This window comes from Micropterus dolomieu, linkage group LG09 (assembly GCF_021292245.1).
Source record: "Micropterus dolomieu isolate WLL.071019.BEF.003 ecotype Adirondacks linkage group LG09, ASM2129224v1, whole genome shotgun sequence".
NCBI classification, from domain to species: Eukaryota; Metazoa; Chordata; class Actinopteri; order Centrarchiformes; family Centrarchidae; genus Micropterus; species Micropterus dolomieu.
Genome location: NC_060158.1, coordinates 18628188 through 18644455, shown reverse-complemented (window position 1 = coordinate 18644455; position 16268 = coordinate 18628188). Strand labels below are relative to the sequence as shown.

Sequence of the window (16268 nt, the reverse complement as noted above, 5' to 3'; positions counted from 1 at the left end):
TTACCCAGTGTTACAGAGAGTACAAACATGTACATTCTCATATATGCTCAGTAAGGGCTAATTTCTAGAAATCATTTCAATGTCACAGTTAAGAATGAATGAAGCTCAAATGTTTCAGATCTTACTACAAATACATGAGCTGGACATTAATAGGCAGCTCATTAGAATGACAAAGGACAAACACTCAACCAGTAGATGTAACCAACCAACTATATTTCTCCTACTCAGTCAGCCATTTAGCTCTCTTCCAGTTCTATTACTGCGCAACTACAGACTCCAACACATACACACACACAAAGTGGAAATTTTAAGGGGAATTTATTCAAAGTAGTGAGGAGGTGTTTATATGTGCTGTTATGCAGCAGACCAGGCTCAAGGCGGGGATGACATTTCAACATGTGTTTGTATGCATTGTGGCTGACTGACTGAGACCTGAACAGATGGCGAACGCAGCTCAACTGTTCATTCCACAGGGTCAGAGAGAAATTGCATTCAGTACTTGGAAGAAGTGGAAGAAATTGGAAAAGGAAAATAAAAAGCAAGGTGGAATCGTGTTGAAGAAGCCCAAAACAGACCTTCAACCATTCACAAAACTGCCCTAAACTTAAGCCATAATGCCACCTATTGGCAACACACTGGCTATAACACATAATAATAAACTTTTAAAGGAGTGAAAAAGTCTAAACACATAATGGAAACCCAGCAGAAAGTAACTAAGCCGTCCTATCTGAGCAACAAGGCCAAAGTCATTAGTTATTCTCACACACACAAATGAAGGATAATTGCGCAGTTACTAAAGCAGGAACAGTGCATGTAATATTTAGCAGATGGAGTAAATTAACAAAACCTGTGACTGGCAATGAACAATCATCAACTCAGACGCTCAGTAGGACAATGGATTCAATTTTTTCCTGTAGGGAAATGCGGCACAAGGGAGAAAGAAAAATGTCACAAAAGAAGACAGATACATTATGGAGACAGCACTCTGCAGCTCACACACATCCTCTATTAGAAAGAAAAGCTAACGTTGGTAAGAGAGTTTTAACATGTCTGGACAGTTTATCAAGCAAATGCTCATTAGCAAGACAGCTGTACACCATAGATACATATACAGTATGTTAGGCTTATATGTCCGAATAAGAACATGTTTACTACTTCTGTGTTAACTGAGATGTATGAGGCAATTAGAGCTTAATTAGCTAGCGCTAATTAGGGGTGGTAGCAGTGAAAAAGTATCAAGCTAAGCTAAGTTCTAGTGAAGGTCAGACAGAGAAAAATCATCAGTGAGGGTTTCCACTGGCAATGTAAGCCGCATTCACCTTGAAGCAGTGGTCTAATGCACTGCTCCTTCACTTCATTTTGTTTGTGCTGCAGGAGAAAAAAATAATCAAAATTGCCAGATGAAAATAACATTTAGAAAATGTACTTCAAGGGTTCAAACTCTTTTATGTAGTGTCACGTTCTGTCAGACTGACTTCTAAATAGAGTGTTGTGCTGTGTGTGTACGTCTCTTTTTCATGCAATGACGTGATCACTGTTGCTTTATCTTCACACACACACACACACACACACACACACACACACACACTCTTTGTTTCAGCCTGTTTTGAACACAAAGACAACTTTGGCAGACAGGCAGGGATAAGGCAAAGGTTGCATAAGCGTTACTAATTTTTTCAAAACTGAGCAGCGGGAGAGAATTCATTATTGCTGCAGGAGGGAGAGGCATCTCTAGCTTTCAAGTTTCATTAAAAATTGAATATGTTCATCCACCTTATTAACATTGCCTCCTCTGACATCCAAAAAAGTCACTCTGAAGTGGATGGGAATTGTAATGCAAAATGTTGTAATATACTGCCCATGAGCTGTCCCTGGAAAGGCATTAAGCACTGTGCATGTATACTGTATATGTACTTTACTATATTTTGTGGGCTCAAACTTCTTCAGGGGGCATTTTAGGATTATGGCAATCGGAGTTAAAGCTATAATAAGGGTTTAATGCATGTTTGGGTAAGTATTACTGGTAACAGTAGTTCAGGTTTTGGGAGAGATAAGGGTTTAGATGCCATATTCAGTCAATAAAGCCCTCAGAAGTATAATAACAAGCATGTTAATCAATAAGGCTTTCTAGCATTTGTGTGTTTACATGGGAATTATGTATCTCTGGACCCTGACATTTGTGAGCCGAGGTCTCGCAGCACAAAAAGTCAATTGGCCTTGAGACGATCCTCTGAGATGCTAATTAAGCTTGCATACTGTGGCAGAGAAACATGGCAATTGTTCCCTTCTCCAATTCCACAGACGGTCTGCTGTACCCAACAGCACATGGCTCAGGAGAGGGGCAGAAGAAGGAAAGAGAGGGGATATTTATGTCAACATGTGTCATATGTTGACATAAATATATTTATGTCACCAGTTCATACACACCTCCTCAAAGCAGGAGCAAAGTACGAGTGGCAAACAGAGGAACAAGTACATGCAGTACACATGGTACAATGCTGTATATTTTTTTCTGTCATCTGATGTACACATGCCCCTGCTAGTACACACACACAGGCACACACACTCACACACACCGACATCAAGCTGCTTTGCAGCTTAACTAATGATGTCACAGATAAAATGTGTGTAGACCTTCAGTGTAGAAGGCCGTCAATTGATAGACGATGCATAGTGAGAAACTGAAAACACACTTATCACTTCTTCAGAGGGTTATGCTCTATTTCACACACTGACAACTACGTGCCTCTATAGGTTCGGGGTGGGGGGTACACGAGTAGGGGAGTCCATTATGAAAGCACATAAATAAACTGCCCACCTGCAGAGATGGTCCTTCCATCTGCAGCAGCAGGAGATAGCCACTAGTTTGGTCAACCGCAACACGTAAACAATCACCCCCACTCAATACAATAAAGGCAATCTGAAAAAAATGTGTGACGGACTTCTTTGCAGTACATTGTCAAATGATTTCTGAAAAAAATTTATAAATTCAGCAGCCCCTCTAAGCCATGCTCTCAAGGCCTATTTCAAACGTTTTCCTGTATCTCATTTGTGATGCATAAGATAACATTGATTTTTACAAGAGATCAGACCGTAGAATTTCTATATTGAACCAAATAAAAGCCTAAAATCAATCACACATGCTCCCTGTTAAGGCAGTAGTGTTGTGCTGATACACAACAACAAATATTTTACCAATGAAAAACTTTTTACCATTCAAGGTACATGTACAATAAATGGCAGAAAGTTCCAATACCCACTGTGTCTAGGACAGATGGGGGTGAAAGTTACACTATTTGTTAAAAATATTAACCGCAGAATAAAAGAATGTTATTATTCATAAATTGAAGCAGGTGTGATCCCCATCCCCTAGTAATTATTCTGAAAATGTCTGACTGACATTTTGATGAATGACAGCGAGGGGAGAATGAGACTTCATGAGAGAAAGAGGAAAAACACTCACAAATAATTTTTTTTTTTTCTTTTATAGTTTTTTGGCCTTTCTCCTAATGTATACACTGAAAACTGTTGCATGTTTACTTACTATTTGTGTATACTATACACTATGGGCCGGATTTACTAACATCCCGAATAAAGAGTTCTAAAGGTTTTGCGCCATGGAGAGTCGGGAGGGAAGAAAGCAGCCACTACTTAAAAACCTTCTGGTTCATTCAGTGCCTCCCGAGTATGTGGAAATCGTATGTATTTTATTTCTACATATTGGCTATAGAATAATATTATCTAATATTGTTAATATCTCTATGTTTTCTTTCATTACAGCTTTGTCTCCTTCTCGCAACGATAACAGCAGCCAACACTTGGAGTTTGCACCTTCCTTTCAAACGTATTAAATACAGATGCTGTTGCACTCACATGAAATTGCTTTTACGCTTGTTAGATCACATTGCGTGTAGCAAATAAATGTATTTGCATGTTATCCTCCCATTACTTTGCACAATAAAACGTCCCCAAATTGCATATTTATTACAGCCAAAGTAGTACATGAACATCAGGTGCTATCTTGCACTTTTGAAAGACGTCATTCTGCATGCACACTGTTAGTAGATCAGCTCATGTGTTAATTTGCAGGTGATATCACGTTTGCACACGTTTTACTCATGCAAACCTTTAGTAAATCTGGCCCTATGTGTATGTAATGTTCTACTCTTTCTTTCTCAGCTCTCCTGGTAATAGACCTGCTGTGGGATTTAACATGGCCAACTGTAATTGTAATTGAGAATTGGAGCTTACGTACCTTAAGAGACATGGTGATGATAGGCAGAAAGAGAGATCAGAATATTTAGCTTGAAAACATATATACTGAAGATATTTTACAAAGACCTCAGGGCACTGAGGAAGACCAGTGGTTCTCAAACTCTTTCTGTCACATCCCCCTTCAAAAGCCAAAAAGTTCATGCGCCATACCCCAGAAAAAGTGGATTTAATTTTTATCAATCAACAATTATTAACAATAATTAACAATTGCAAACAACGATGAGACTTCATATCAGCAGGAAATTCATAATCTTGTAGAGTGCCCAGAGAACAACCTACTGCTCAACGTCAGCAAAACTAAGGAGCTGATCATTGATTTTAGGAAGAAGGAGATAAAGACACACACTCCTGTCTACATCAGTGGAGCTGAGGTGGAGCAAGTGAACAGTTTCAAGTTCCTGGGAATCAGCATCACAGAGAACCTGTCATGGTCATCTCACATCTCCACACTGGTGAAGAAAGCTCAGAAACGACTGAGGCCAAATTCCCGTCCCAAGTTCTTGTCAGTTTTTACAGAAGAGCAATTGAAAGCATCCTGACTGGAAACATCACAAACTGGCATGGGATGTGTACAGCCCAGGACCAGTTTATTTCTGTTACCATTTTTATAATTGATTCTTTATTAATGAATATTGTCTGCTATATAGCAAAACTCAATTTCACTCTTTAACTTGTTATATTATGAAAATAAACCTTCCTACCTACGTTCCTAACAATACAGGTGATTGAAATAAACAAGATTCAGGTTAGAAAAATAGCTAAATAGCTAAAGTAGACACAGGATTGCAGGTTTACATTGATGAGAAACAAAGCTGCGGATTTCCTGCCTGACAACACACTGGACCAATTACCATGGCTATTCCAACGAGGTGGCTGCAGGCTCATAGCCAGGGAGCGAGAAAGGGAGAGACGGAGAGAGAGTATGTGTGAGAGTATGTTCGTGTTCTCTTAACTTGTGGGTCTCACCATGCCACAGGCCACAAAGTCTGGAGCATTCTCTCAACTAAACAGACAGCTCTGTGGGCAACTGCCAAAAATGTCAAAAGAAGGGATGTGCAGCATGTATGAAAAAGAGGGATACGAGGAGGCATGGAGGGAATAGACGTGGCAAAGTACAAAAAAAAAATACAGAAGTAGGGCTGAGGGCGCAATGGAGACAAACAGGTGTACGAAAGTGCAGAAGCTTGTCAAGAAAGAGGGTTAGTGGAAAAAATCTGCATTTGACTGTGGGGATTGAGTGTATAGAGGGGGAAAGAGCCATTTTCTTGCTAACATATTTCTATAATTAGGATTTGTTGACAGGCCAGATCCTCCAGCCTGAAACTGCGAGTACCTGACTGACCTTAGAGTGACGGCCACTATGGAAACAGTCCTGATGTGGCCACAGGAGGAAAACACAGTCACTGATGTCATAGGAGTCTGCCATCAGGCACAAACTAACGTCTATCAGGTGAAGGTCATTTGTCTTTCCCCATGTCCCTAATTTTTGGCTCAAAGGACAACCAAATTGCTAATCAACAAAAAACAAACAAACATGGTACTTAATGTTAATGTTCCTGACTAGCCTCACACACACACACACACACACACACACACACGTTTAACATGGCACTGCTGACTGGGACGGGACAAAAGAAACAAAATGTCAGGCGGGCAGACAGGATCTTTGGGGTGCCAAGTAAATTGCTTTTTTTAAATAATAGAGCTCAAAGCTTTTATCTAACTGAAAACGAGCCTTTGGAAATCTATTGCTTTTTCAGACGTATTTGGGGTTCATACTGTGTGTCTGCAGTGTATCCCAGTGTGTTGAGGTGAGATTGATTTGTCTACTACGGTTTCCAAGGTCAAGAATTAACTATTGGGATATGGGTTTTGCCCAGTTTTTTTGAAAGGGCCTGTGATTGTAGTTTTCTTATTTAATAAAGTTGCTGCACACAAAAACACACAATTTCAATACACACTACAGATACACACTGTACATATCTATAGTGGAGTATCTGCAAAATCAGGGGAAGGAGTTTCCAAGACAGCCGACAACAGTCTGAACTCAAGGACCACTCATTAGCTTTTTTAGGTGCTTTCAACTGTATTACATGGTCTTTATCAGCAGATAAGCATTTGGCTAATAAGTACATGAATGAATGAACTTTAATGCCAACACGAACAAGACGTCCTAAAAGTGCTGCAGATGAGGTAACAATAGCAATTTAGCTCACATGTCAACAGATCCATCTCCACGACAACTATTCACATTCCATGGCAATCAAGACCCCAGAAAAAGATGCGTTTTTTGTCAGACAACTATTTCCAAGGTCAAGAATGAACCTCAAATAAAACACTTTTTTGTATTCTTGGTTTTATATCCATGAGCCATAATATAATACACTGGGGGGGGGGGGGGGGGGGGGGGGGGGTGTTTATGTGTATTTCATGTTTTGTAAGATTTTGTAAGATGTACTGTAAGATTTTGTCCCAATCTCCCCATTCTGATAGAATGTTTGCTTTTACATCTTTTATTACATAAAGTGTATGAAACCTGTGACCCAAGTAGTCATTCATTCTCATTGTGTCATTGTGTTACAAATGAATGGAATAGACCCCTGGGGGTCCCCGGACCCCCCTTTGAGAACCTCTGTCCTAAAGGGAGCGTGAGAGAGCAATTTTGTTGCAATTCGCAACCCTCACCACTAGATGGCACTAAAACTTACACACTGAACCTTTAACCTGAATTCACACTAACCGGTGGGGACTCGTTTCACCCTGGGGACAAAAATTGATGTTCAGGTTAGAATTAGGTTAAGGTTAAGGCTCGTGCAGACGTTCAGCATCGGCCGATGGCCGTGCAGTTCACACTACACAACTTGTCGTCTTGTGAGGGGAGTCTGAAATCGTTGTGACGTGACTGATCGGTCACTACGCGAGCTGACAACAACTCTGTCACCCGTACGCTGGTCTCCAAACCACGTTTTGTCAAGAAAACACACGTGAACTGTGAAACGGGAAATGACGCAAACCTACACACGAAACAGTTTATAAAGACAAAAAATATGGGTGAAAGAATAGATTAGCACACTCAGGTAGCAGGGATTGTCTGAGCTACAGAGAGAGCTGGAGGTGAGCAAAAAGTGTTTTGCAGTGAAAAAGTTGCTGCCTTCTCTCATTGGCTGGATGTGGATGTCGAGTCGGCCGACTCTTCCAGATATTTGGCGTGCTAGATATCTGGCTGGTGTCTGCGATGTGTCTGAAATGTGTCAGGGAGCCGTTTTGATGAGTCATTGTGTAGTTCATACATAACGACTGGCAACCGCCAATCGACCGCTGATTTACCCCCGATCACAGCCTGACGGTCGAGAGAGAGAAAGAGAGAGAGAGACTCACTGCTGCCTGTTGTCTCTTCAGCTTGTCTCTGTACTCCTCCAGCTCCTGCAGGTTCAGCTCAGCTGGGAGTTTCTATAATCAAGCACACAGACACAAACATACAACCTTATTGTTTGCTCACAATACAACCTCCTACACAAGACTTTTGCAGACACATCCACAAACAAAGTCTGTAAGCCCCTTGCAGACTTTGCATGCTGCATGCTGCTTCAAAATGTATCTACTCTTCAGTGTAGTCAAAGTTGCTACTGGGTGTGTGTCAGACAGAAAAATATTCACAAAAGGACTATGCCAGTATCGAAGTTCTGGCGCTCATGGCCATAGCAGGGATTTAATTTATCTTGAGAGAGCTAATCTTCACTCCTGAGCATCTTAATTTTTGAAAGATATCCAAGGCATTTCAAAAAACTTAAGCTGGTTTAACTGGTGCGACTGAAGATAGCTGCAGCTTTTCCTCCATTAAGAAAACAACAAAAAAAGAATTTGCTCAATAAATAGACTTTGCCAGATCATAAGTCAGATTAGTCAAGAAGGTAGAGGATGTTATTTAGTAAACAGCAAACAATCTCTGCTCTGGAAAAAAATATATTACAAATCCATGGCCCAAAGGATGATAGGTAATTACTTTCCCCTTGACTGAGAGTCTCATTTCATGATGGTGTAGCAATACTAAGATAAATCTAATGAGATTTCACACCCTTCCTCTGTTGAGCGGATGCAATCCATCAATCCAGACGTCACTGCTACGCGTAAGAGACAGCAGCTCAGGTGAGAAAGAGCTTTAACTCTGCCAGTCACAGGAGGTTCAAAGTAGGAGGGAACCACATTTACTCACATTATAAATGCGTGGGAACCTGGGGAGCAAGTCTCTTGTCATCATTTTACAAGTGACAACTAATTCAGTCAATAACGCAATCATACAGAGAGTTTCTGACCTCCAGTTCGTGCTGCACCATGTCGAAGGAGTCGTTAGAGAAGTAGACCTCCTCGATGCTCTCGATGATCTCCTGCTCCGCCTGGGGGTCAATGGGCTGCTCCCTCAGCTCCCGCAACTCCTCCTGAAAGAGAGAGACGGCAACAAAGAGAGACAGAGTAAAAACATGTCCTTGAAGTAGCCACTTTAGAAAGTTTCCAACAAACTGGGGCAAAAGTTCAAAACAGAAAATTACATCATTGCCCAACTAATGAAAACAACAACAACAAAATCTCTCATATAAACGTCAAGAAAAATACATTAAAACAGAGAAAGAGAGATGAGAGGGTGAATAGGGAGGATGGCAGGGGAAAGAACCATACAGGGAGGAGAGATTTAAGGACAAGGGTATGGGTGAAGGAAAAGTGAGAGAGAAAAAATAAAAATGGAGGTGGAGAACAAGAGGCAAGGGCAGGGAAGGAGGAGGTGCGTAGTGGGAAAAAAGATGAAAACATGAATCACGGAGTTTGGGAGAGGATTGCAGCTTATTTCGCTGGACAGCTGTCATGGGGGATGGCAGGCAGCCTTGAGAGGAAAGACAAGAAGAAAGGAATGACCGAAAAAAATACAACGGAGATTCCCCTTCAGAGCATCTCCGAAAAACATCAGAGCCCTATTGATTAACATGCCGTCAAAGCTTACTGGTGCAGCAAGTCTTTTAGATGAAGGGTTTTAAACAGACATTCTTAATGAGCCGAGATATAATCACAAGTCAATAACAAAGTGGTGGGATGACCCTATTAGCAATTTACAACAAGAAAAAGTTGCTGGACAATAAATTAAAGTAGAACAAGGCTGTGTCCAGAATCACTCCCAATTTACTATATAGCACTGCATTTACCCACTGCCATATTATTTGAGTTGACAATGGAACGTATAAAGCAGTGTCCATGGCACGCACACTACTTTCTGCAAACAATCCCACAATGCTATGCATTACAATTTATAAATGCGAACATTATTGTTCAGTGATGACACTAAATGATGATGTCTCTTAAGTCTCCAACATCTAAATTTAGTGCTCATTAGAGTCTACAGCCATGCTAGCAGCTCTTTGAGGCTGTACTTAAGTACAGCCATCGGGTCAAATGCTAACATCAGCATGCTAACATGCGCACAATGACAGTGTTAACATGCTGATATCAAGCAGGTATAGTGTTTACCATGTTAGTTACCGTATTAGTTTAGCATGTTAGCATGCTAACATTTGCAATTAACACTAAACAGAAAGTACAGCTGAGGCTGTCATCAGTTTTGCACGTATTTATACATAAACCAAAGTATTGGATAAATTGAAATTTTGACCTCATGTTGGAGCTAAATTAAAAATAAGGGGTTGTGAAGGTTATTCAAATTCATCCTGAGGGTAACATGATTGTGTGTACCAAATTAAATAGCAATCCAGCCAATATTTGTTGAGACATTTAACTACCGGCCAACTGACCTCATTCCTTCACTTATGTCACCAACACAGCTAAAAATCCTAAATATAGCTATCACACCCCAATGTTACATCCCATATAAAGAAAACATCTCAAGCTAAATGGCTTCACTTTATGCCCCGAGTGGAAATCCTTTACTTAAGGTAATGCTGAGTCTAACAACTTGATTGTGTGGAATCAATACATTGAGGCATCAGCAAAATTAAAGCCTGATAGCACAAAAAACAGACTGCAGGCTTGGGAAGGAGGTGAACCAGGATGCATGTGGAATTATGGGATAAATGCAATCTATATGGCCCTACAGTATATCCATCCGCACTCTATTAAATAAAAGTAGCCTATAGAAATCTCTATTAGAGATCTACATACATCAACTCAAGTAGACTTCATGAGACAGCCAACACTGATCAAGAAAACCTTTTACACACCTGCCTAACCACAAATATTTTCCCAGCTACTATCAGCAAGGAGCGCTCAGCAAGGCGATGAAGTGTGCCACCCATGTAACTGAATCAGCTTCTGTGGGCGAGAGTGTGTCTTGCTGAGTGACATTTATAAGAGGCAACACTTCGGTGAGTAAATGTAATGTCCACAGTCAAATACAACCTCATTTAATTCAATTACACAAACAGAATCCCTTTGATATACCATATATAAATGTTATAGAAGGTAATTGGGATGATGGAAAGAAGGAATTAAAATTTGTGCATGTGCCTGTGAGTGTGCGCATGTGTGCGTGTGTGGCCATGTTTGAATCTGGCAAAGGAGTGAGGGAAATGCGTGGGTGAGTGCGTGAGATTGGAAAGGAGGGATGCAGGTAGGAGATCACACTCTGCCGTGAAAAGGGTGGGTGGGAAATCAGCTTAAATGAGAGGGAAAGCGAAAAGGGGAGGGGGGGGATGACTCATTGGTAGCGAAAGTTAGAGCTGATGCGTCTCTCTTGTGGTGCCACTCCAGTATAGTTAGACCAATTCACCTCCTCTGTCATTGTCGCTCTCTTTTCCCTCTCTCTGCCTCAGTCTCCCATCCGCAGCGAGGGGAAGTGAATGACTCATTGAGAATAAGAGGCTACCTCAGGTTAAATAATTCCCTCCCACCCCTGCGGCAGCATAGGCCCAGAACAAAACAAGACACCCCCTTACCCCACACGTGAAACCCAACATCAGCCGCTGTGAGGCTTTGATCAAATTTCACTTTGAAGGATGAGGGACAAACAAACCACCGATCATCCCCCTCCGCAAATTAATGAAATCCTCACCTCGTTGCGGAAATTAGAAATCTATTTGCATCCAAAGTGCGGGACGTTTAACAAGCGGTATCAGAGAATCAAAGTGGATATTCGTCTGGAGTGCTGATTGAATGTGGAAAAGGCGCAGAACAAAACAGTGCTCAACAACACGGGGGCCCTGATAAAACAGGAGACTGAATAAACAACAGGAGGTTTGTGGAAAATCCTGCGGGACATTACCGGGGAGAAAGACAGCGCGCTGAGGAGAATGAGAGGAGGGCCATTTATTTCCACTATGGAATCATTCATCAGCTGAACAAATCAAAACCTCCTCACTGTAATCAGTGCTGAATATTTACCTGAGCCTAACCTGCCTACAGGTCCTCATCTGCTCCTAAACAGTGGCCTTCTGGGACATTAGGACACAATCCACAGCCAGCAGCGGTATCCAGGCTGCAATACGGGATGCTGTGCTTCTGGGTTAACAGGCAATACTGTTGAATTTTTACTTGGAAGTAAGTGATTATTTTTCCTCAATTCCCCGCTGTCTATCACCGAGCCAAAAGCGAGAGTGCTCTGTATCTTTGGTGTCATGCCGCTGTTCTGTTATAAAGTGCACAGGCAGGCTTGTGGAAGCTTAATCAGATATTAGCTAAATGTCAGAAGCAAACCGGATTGGGTCACCAAAGGCCATAACACATGTGAACTGTCAAAGTGAGCTGTGTTCTCCCTCAAGATAGCCTATGTGAACTAATGATAGGTTTTCAAACATGCCCTCCTCACAGCTTTATCCCCAGTCTTCAGAGAATACATATTGCACACTGGAGGTAACCATATTCATCCTAAGATTTTAGGAAATAATGCTACGCCAATAATAATATTGAGCAGTCACTGAAATCAGCCCATATAAATGAATGTTTTTTTGGGTGAACAGAGTTCTTTAACTGAGCAGATAAAATGTGTAATGGGTAAATTGAGGGTGACCCCTGCTGGTGGGAAAGGCTAACTGCATTGAACCTTGAGCACTAACAGAAGGGTTACAAGAGAGCAACTGTTTGCCTCAGGGAAACTGACGCCTCCAGGAAAAACCAAATATTTCCATTGAGTTAAAGTTACATAAAAAAAAAATACTCACCATCACACAGCTATCCTGTACCAGCTTGTTCCAGAGCTTCACTAAACCTTTGTCACACTTACATTTATGGCTGTAACTAACAATTAATTTCATTATCAGTTAGGCTGCCTATTATTTTTTAGATTCATTGTTTAGATGACAAAATGTCAGAAATTAGTGTAGAAATTCAGAGGACATCTTAAAATTGCCTGCTTATTTTGACCAAAACTCCAAAAACCAACCCCATTTACAATGATGAAACAAAGAATGGCAGTCAATTCTCGCATTTGAGTAGATGGAACAAGCAAATGCTTAACATTTCTGTTTGAAAAATGACTGAAACTACTTGCTACCTCAACCAGCTTTATATTTATACTTATATTATTTATACTTATATTTGTGAAATAATCAGGTCCAAGAAGTCATTTTTGCTGCTTTCCTATATCAGTTGGAAAATAGTGGATATCTTGCGCCTCAGATTATATAGAGTTCACTGGAAGTCAGTATAACATATCTTACATCTAGAATGTAAAGTCTGGTTGATTCGGGCACTGCTTTACCACACTATATGAGATTGTAATGACGGAAACCATCAAAGCCTCTGTTAGATTGAGGAGGTTAAGAGATATAAAGCATCACAACACCTATAAAGTAAATCCTTAAAACTGACTCGCAGAGGGACAACAGCTTTGAACAAAAAGGATTGGAAAGCGGGGAAAAAAGGTTTGTTTGTTTGTTTGTTTGTAGTGTGAACCCACAAAGCAGCTTATACCATCTCAGGGACCCAGAGAGATTCACAAAAGGAACAAACACATCAAACATATCAAAAATAGCTTGGGGCCATTTGGAGTAATTTAAATTAAAAAAAAAAAAAGTGTTTTTTTATCTGCCAAGGTTTGGGTTTATTTAAAGGTTTTGGTGCAAATCAGGTTTTGTTTGACCCTTAAAATGAAAATGATCATTCCCCAAAGTTGAATGCCATAGAAGTTTCATCATAATCTTTGAAATCATCTCTCTTTGAAGTCTTGAATAAGGTCAAACGTTTATTAAATTTTGGTTCTTGGCTCATTGTCCAGATTTACTTGTGAATTTGTAGACGGCATTAGGCACACAGCAGCAGGTGAACGGGGGGGAGAAAGGTTCCCCCTGAGGCTAAATTGCTGCTATCGCCAAGAAAATCAAATGTTCCACTTCAGCCCCATAGACTGTATGAAAGCTTCAGGCACTATGTAGAGTAACACTACGTAATGGCAGCCATGTTGTAAATTTGCACCAGTCATATAAAGTTAGTTAATTTCTGTAATCACCAAGTAGTTTATTAAAATTACTATTAAGACTAGATAACGGCCTGTCAAAGATTAGACAGATGTCTTAACAAACCAGCACAAACTAAACTACTTCAAAAGGGTAGTAGTAGGGCTGGGCAATAAAACAATGATAATTTGTTAGTTTTATTTGTTTAGTTTTGAAAAAAGATTTTATCATAATTGTTTTGAATGTTCTACCTCACATTTGTGAAATGATCCACTGTTTGGCATGAAGTGTTTCTCATGTTCTGATCATAAACACTAGATTAACCACGCAATTAACCATCTGGCACTTCAATTTTCATACGGGGGTAAAAATTAGCCTTTAAACTTGACAGAAATAATGATTGACATTTATCGATATCGAATGATATGAAAATTTTTATCGTGATAACATTTTTGGCCATATCGCCCAGCCCTAAGCAAAAGTTGCAGAAAATATCAGTCGGCACTTCCTGATAATGACTACAGCAAGTCTGTAGTCTGAAGTCACAAGTAGAGCGGAAATTATTCATAAATTAATCGAATCAAATTTATCAATAATAACTTCTCAAATCTGAATATTTGTCGCTTTTCTTTATCTTAAGGAATAGTATATTGAATATTTACAAGTCTTGGGTAGTTTGTCTGTCAAAACACTACATTTTAAAGACATCACCTTGGGCTCTGAGACATTGTGAGAAAAGAATCAACAAATCATTAGTTGCAGTCCCAGTCACAAGGACTTAAGAGGACAAACAATTAGTTAATCATAGGGCTGGGCAATATGGCCAAAAATGTTATCACAATAAAAAAAATTCCTATCAGTCGATATCGATAAATATCATGATAAATGTCAAAACATTATTTCTTTCAAGTTTAAAGGCTGATTTTTGTCCCTGAGCAAAAGAAAGTAGATACTCAATTGTGGTTTTAAACTTCGCTAAACAGTGGACCATTTCACAAATCTGAGGCAGAACATTCGAAACAATTATGATTAAATCTTTTTTCAACAAATATGCATGAATAAAACTAAATAAAATGTTTTTTATGTCCTTTTTTCCCCCTCAACATAATAAATATCTTAATAGAAATGAAGCACTGATTCGTTCGTGATTCAAATTAACTACATTTATTAAACATTTGTTATATGTTTATGTAGGAAAATTATAACGCAATAAGAATTGTTATAGTTTTATCACCCTTGTTAATCGTTAGTCACTATTAAACTCTGAGATCATATTCCTACAGTTATTTTCTGATGAAGTTTTGTCAGGAAGTACAACTTTCTGTCTACTACAGTACGATTTTAGGAAGTCAGTGATTTTCCTACTTTTTCCAGAAGAATTTTGACAACCACCAGAGAAGTGTGTTGATGTGAACTTCTCAACACATGTTCATACACTAAAATATTCATTAATTCATAAAGAGTACAGTCTAGGACTACTCTATATAAAAGTATTACAGCAATCTAAAGAAGTCTGTGTGCTTTCTTCAGCACATAACATGTCACATGGCCGTGTAACTAACAAACATTTTTATTATTGATTCAATTGATTGTTTGGTCAATAGAAAAAGTGAATAAGGTCCATTTCACAGTTTCCAGAGATCACGGTGACATTGTGAAATTGACTGTTTTGGCAGACAAACAGTCTAAAACCGGAAGATATTCCATTTAACAATCATATGAAAGAGTGAAAAGCAGCTAAATCTAACAATTAGGAAGCAAGAAGCAGAAAACAGTCTGAATTGTTTTGATAAATTACTTAAATAATTACTCGTTCATCAAAATTGTTTCTGCCAATCAAAAAATCGATTCACTGCTTCAGGTCTAAAGGTTGTCTATTACAGTCACTCCTCCTTTCCAGCTGTTTCTGTTTTCCCTGCTTATGACTCAAACACCATCAAACCTTCAAGTCATGTCCAAATAGTGACTCGACAGCATCATTTGTCAATCATCCCTAATCAGTCCCCCCCCCCCCCCCCCCCCCCCCCCCCCCCCCGACAACAGTGAGCCAGATGTTGCTGTCAACTCCTGCAGGATGATAAATGATCGCGGCTTAACTGGTTGGAAACACATAAACGGTTCCAAGCAGCGAGTACCCAATTAATAACCAGTTCATAATAACACACACACGCAATGCAGTCCAGCACCTTGGTCTCACTCTCGTGCACAAAGCACAAAGAAAAGTGTGTTAAGTAATTCAGTGTTCCCCACAGTGGCAGCGGTCACAGCGTACTGAGAGGATTGTTCACCTTTATTCAAAACAGAACACAGGTTTCGGTGTATACAAAGCCGGGCCCGTGTGGGTCCTATTTCATTTTCCTGAAAGCAGCAAGGCCCCGCAGCAAAGTAAATAAAGTCAACGCACAATATCATCAAATAATAAGCCCTGTGTTTTTGTTAAACACACAAAAGGCAGGTGTTTGCAGTACACGATGGGGACGTAATTCATCTGTGACATAGAGAAGTAGGCCGAGGTGTTTACTAGCCAGACCTCACATCCATACTAACTCTCTGCCACTTTATTCAATCTATACTATGGTGCCTCATGTCACATAAGCCAAACAC

The 16268-nt window shown here is 40.0% G+C and overlaps 1 protein-coding gene across 2 annotated transcripts in view; it reads right to left on the bottom strand.

The window, feature by feature from the left end:
- vps50 (VPS50 EARP/GARPII complex subunit) overlaps positions 1-16268 on the bottom strand; it is a 109406-nt gene that overhangs the window by 90660 nt on the left and 2478 nt on the right. For both annotated transcript variants that reach the window (XM_046058318.1, XM_046058319.1), the window contains exons 3-4: positions 8589-8711; positions 7654-7725 (exon numbers count right to left, since the gene is read on the bottom strand). In XM_046058318.1, coding sequence (XP_045914274.1) covers positions 7654-7725; positions 8589-8711 — 195 coding nt within the window. The remainder of the gene's footprint in view (positions 1-7653; positions 7726-8588; positions 8712-16268) is intronic.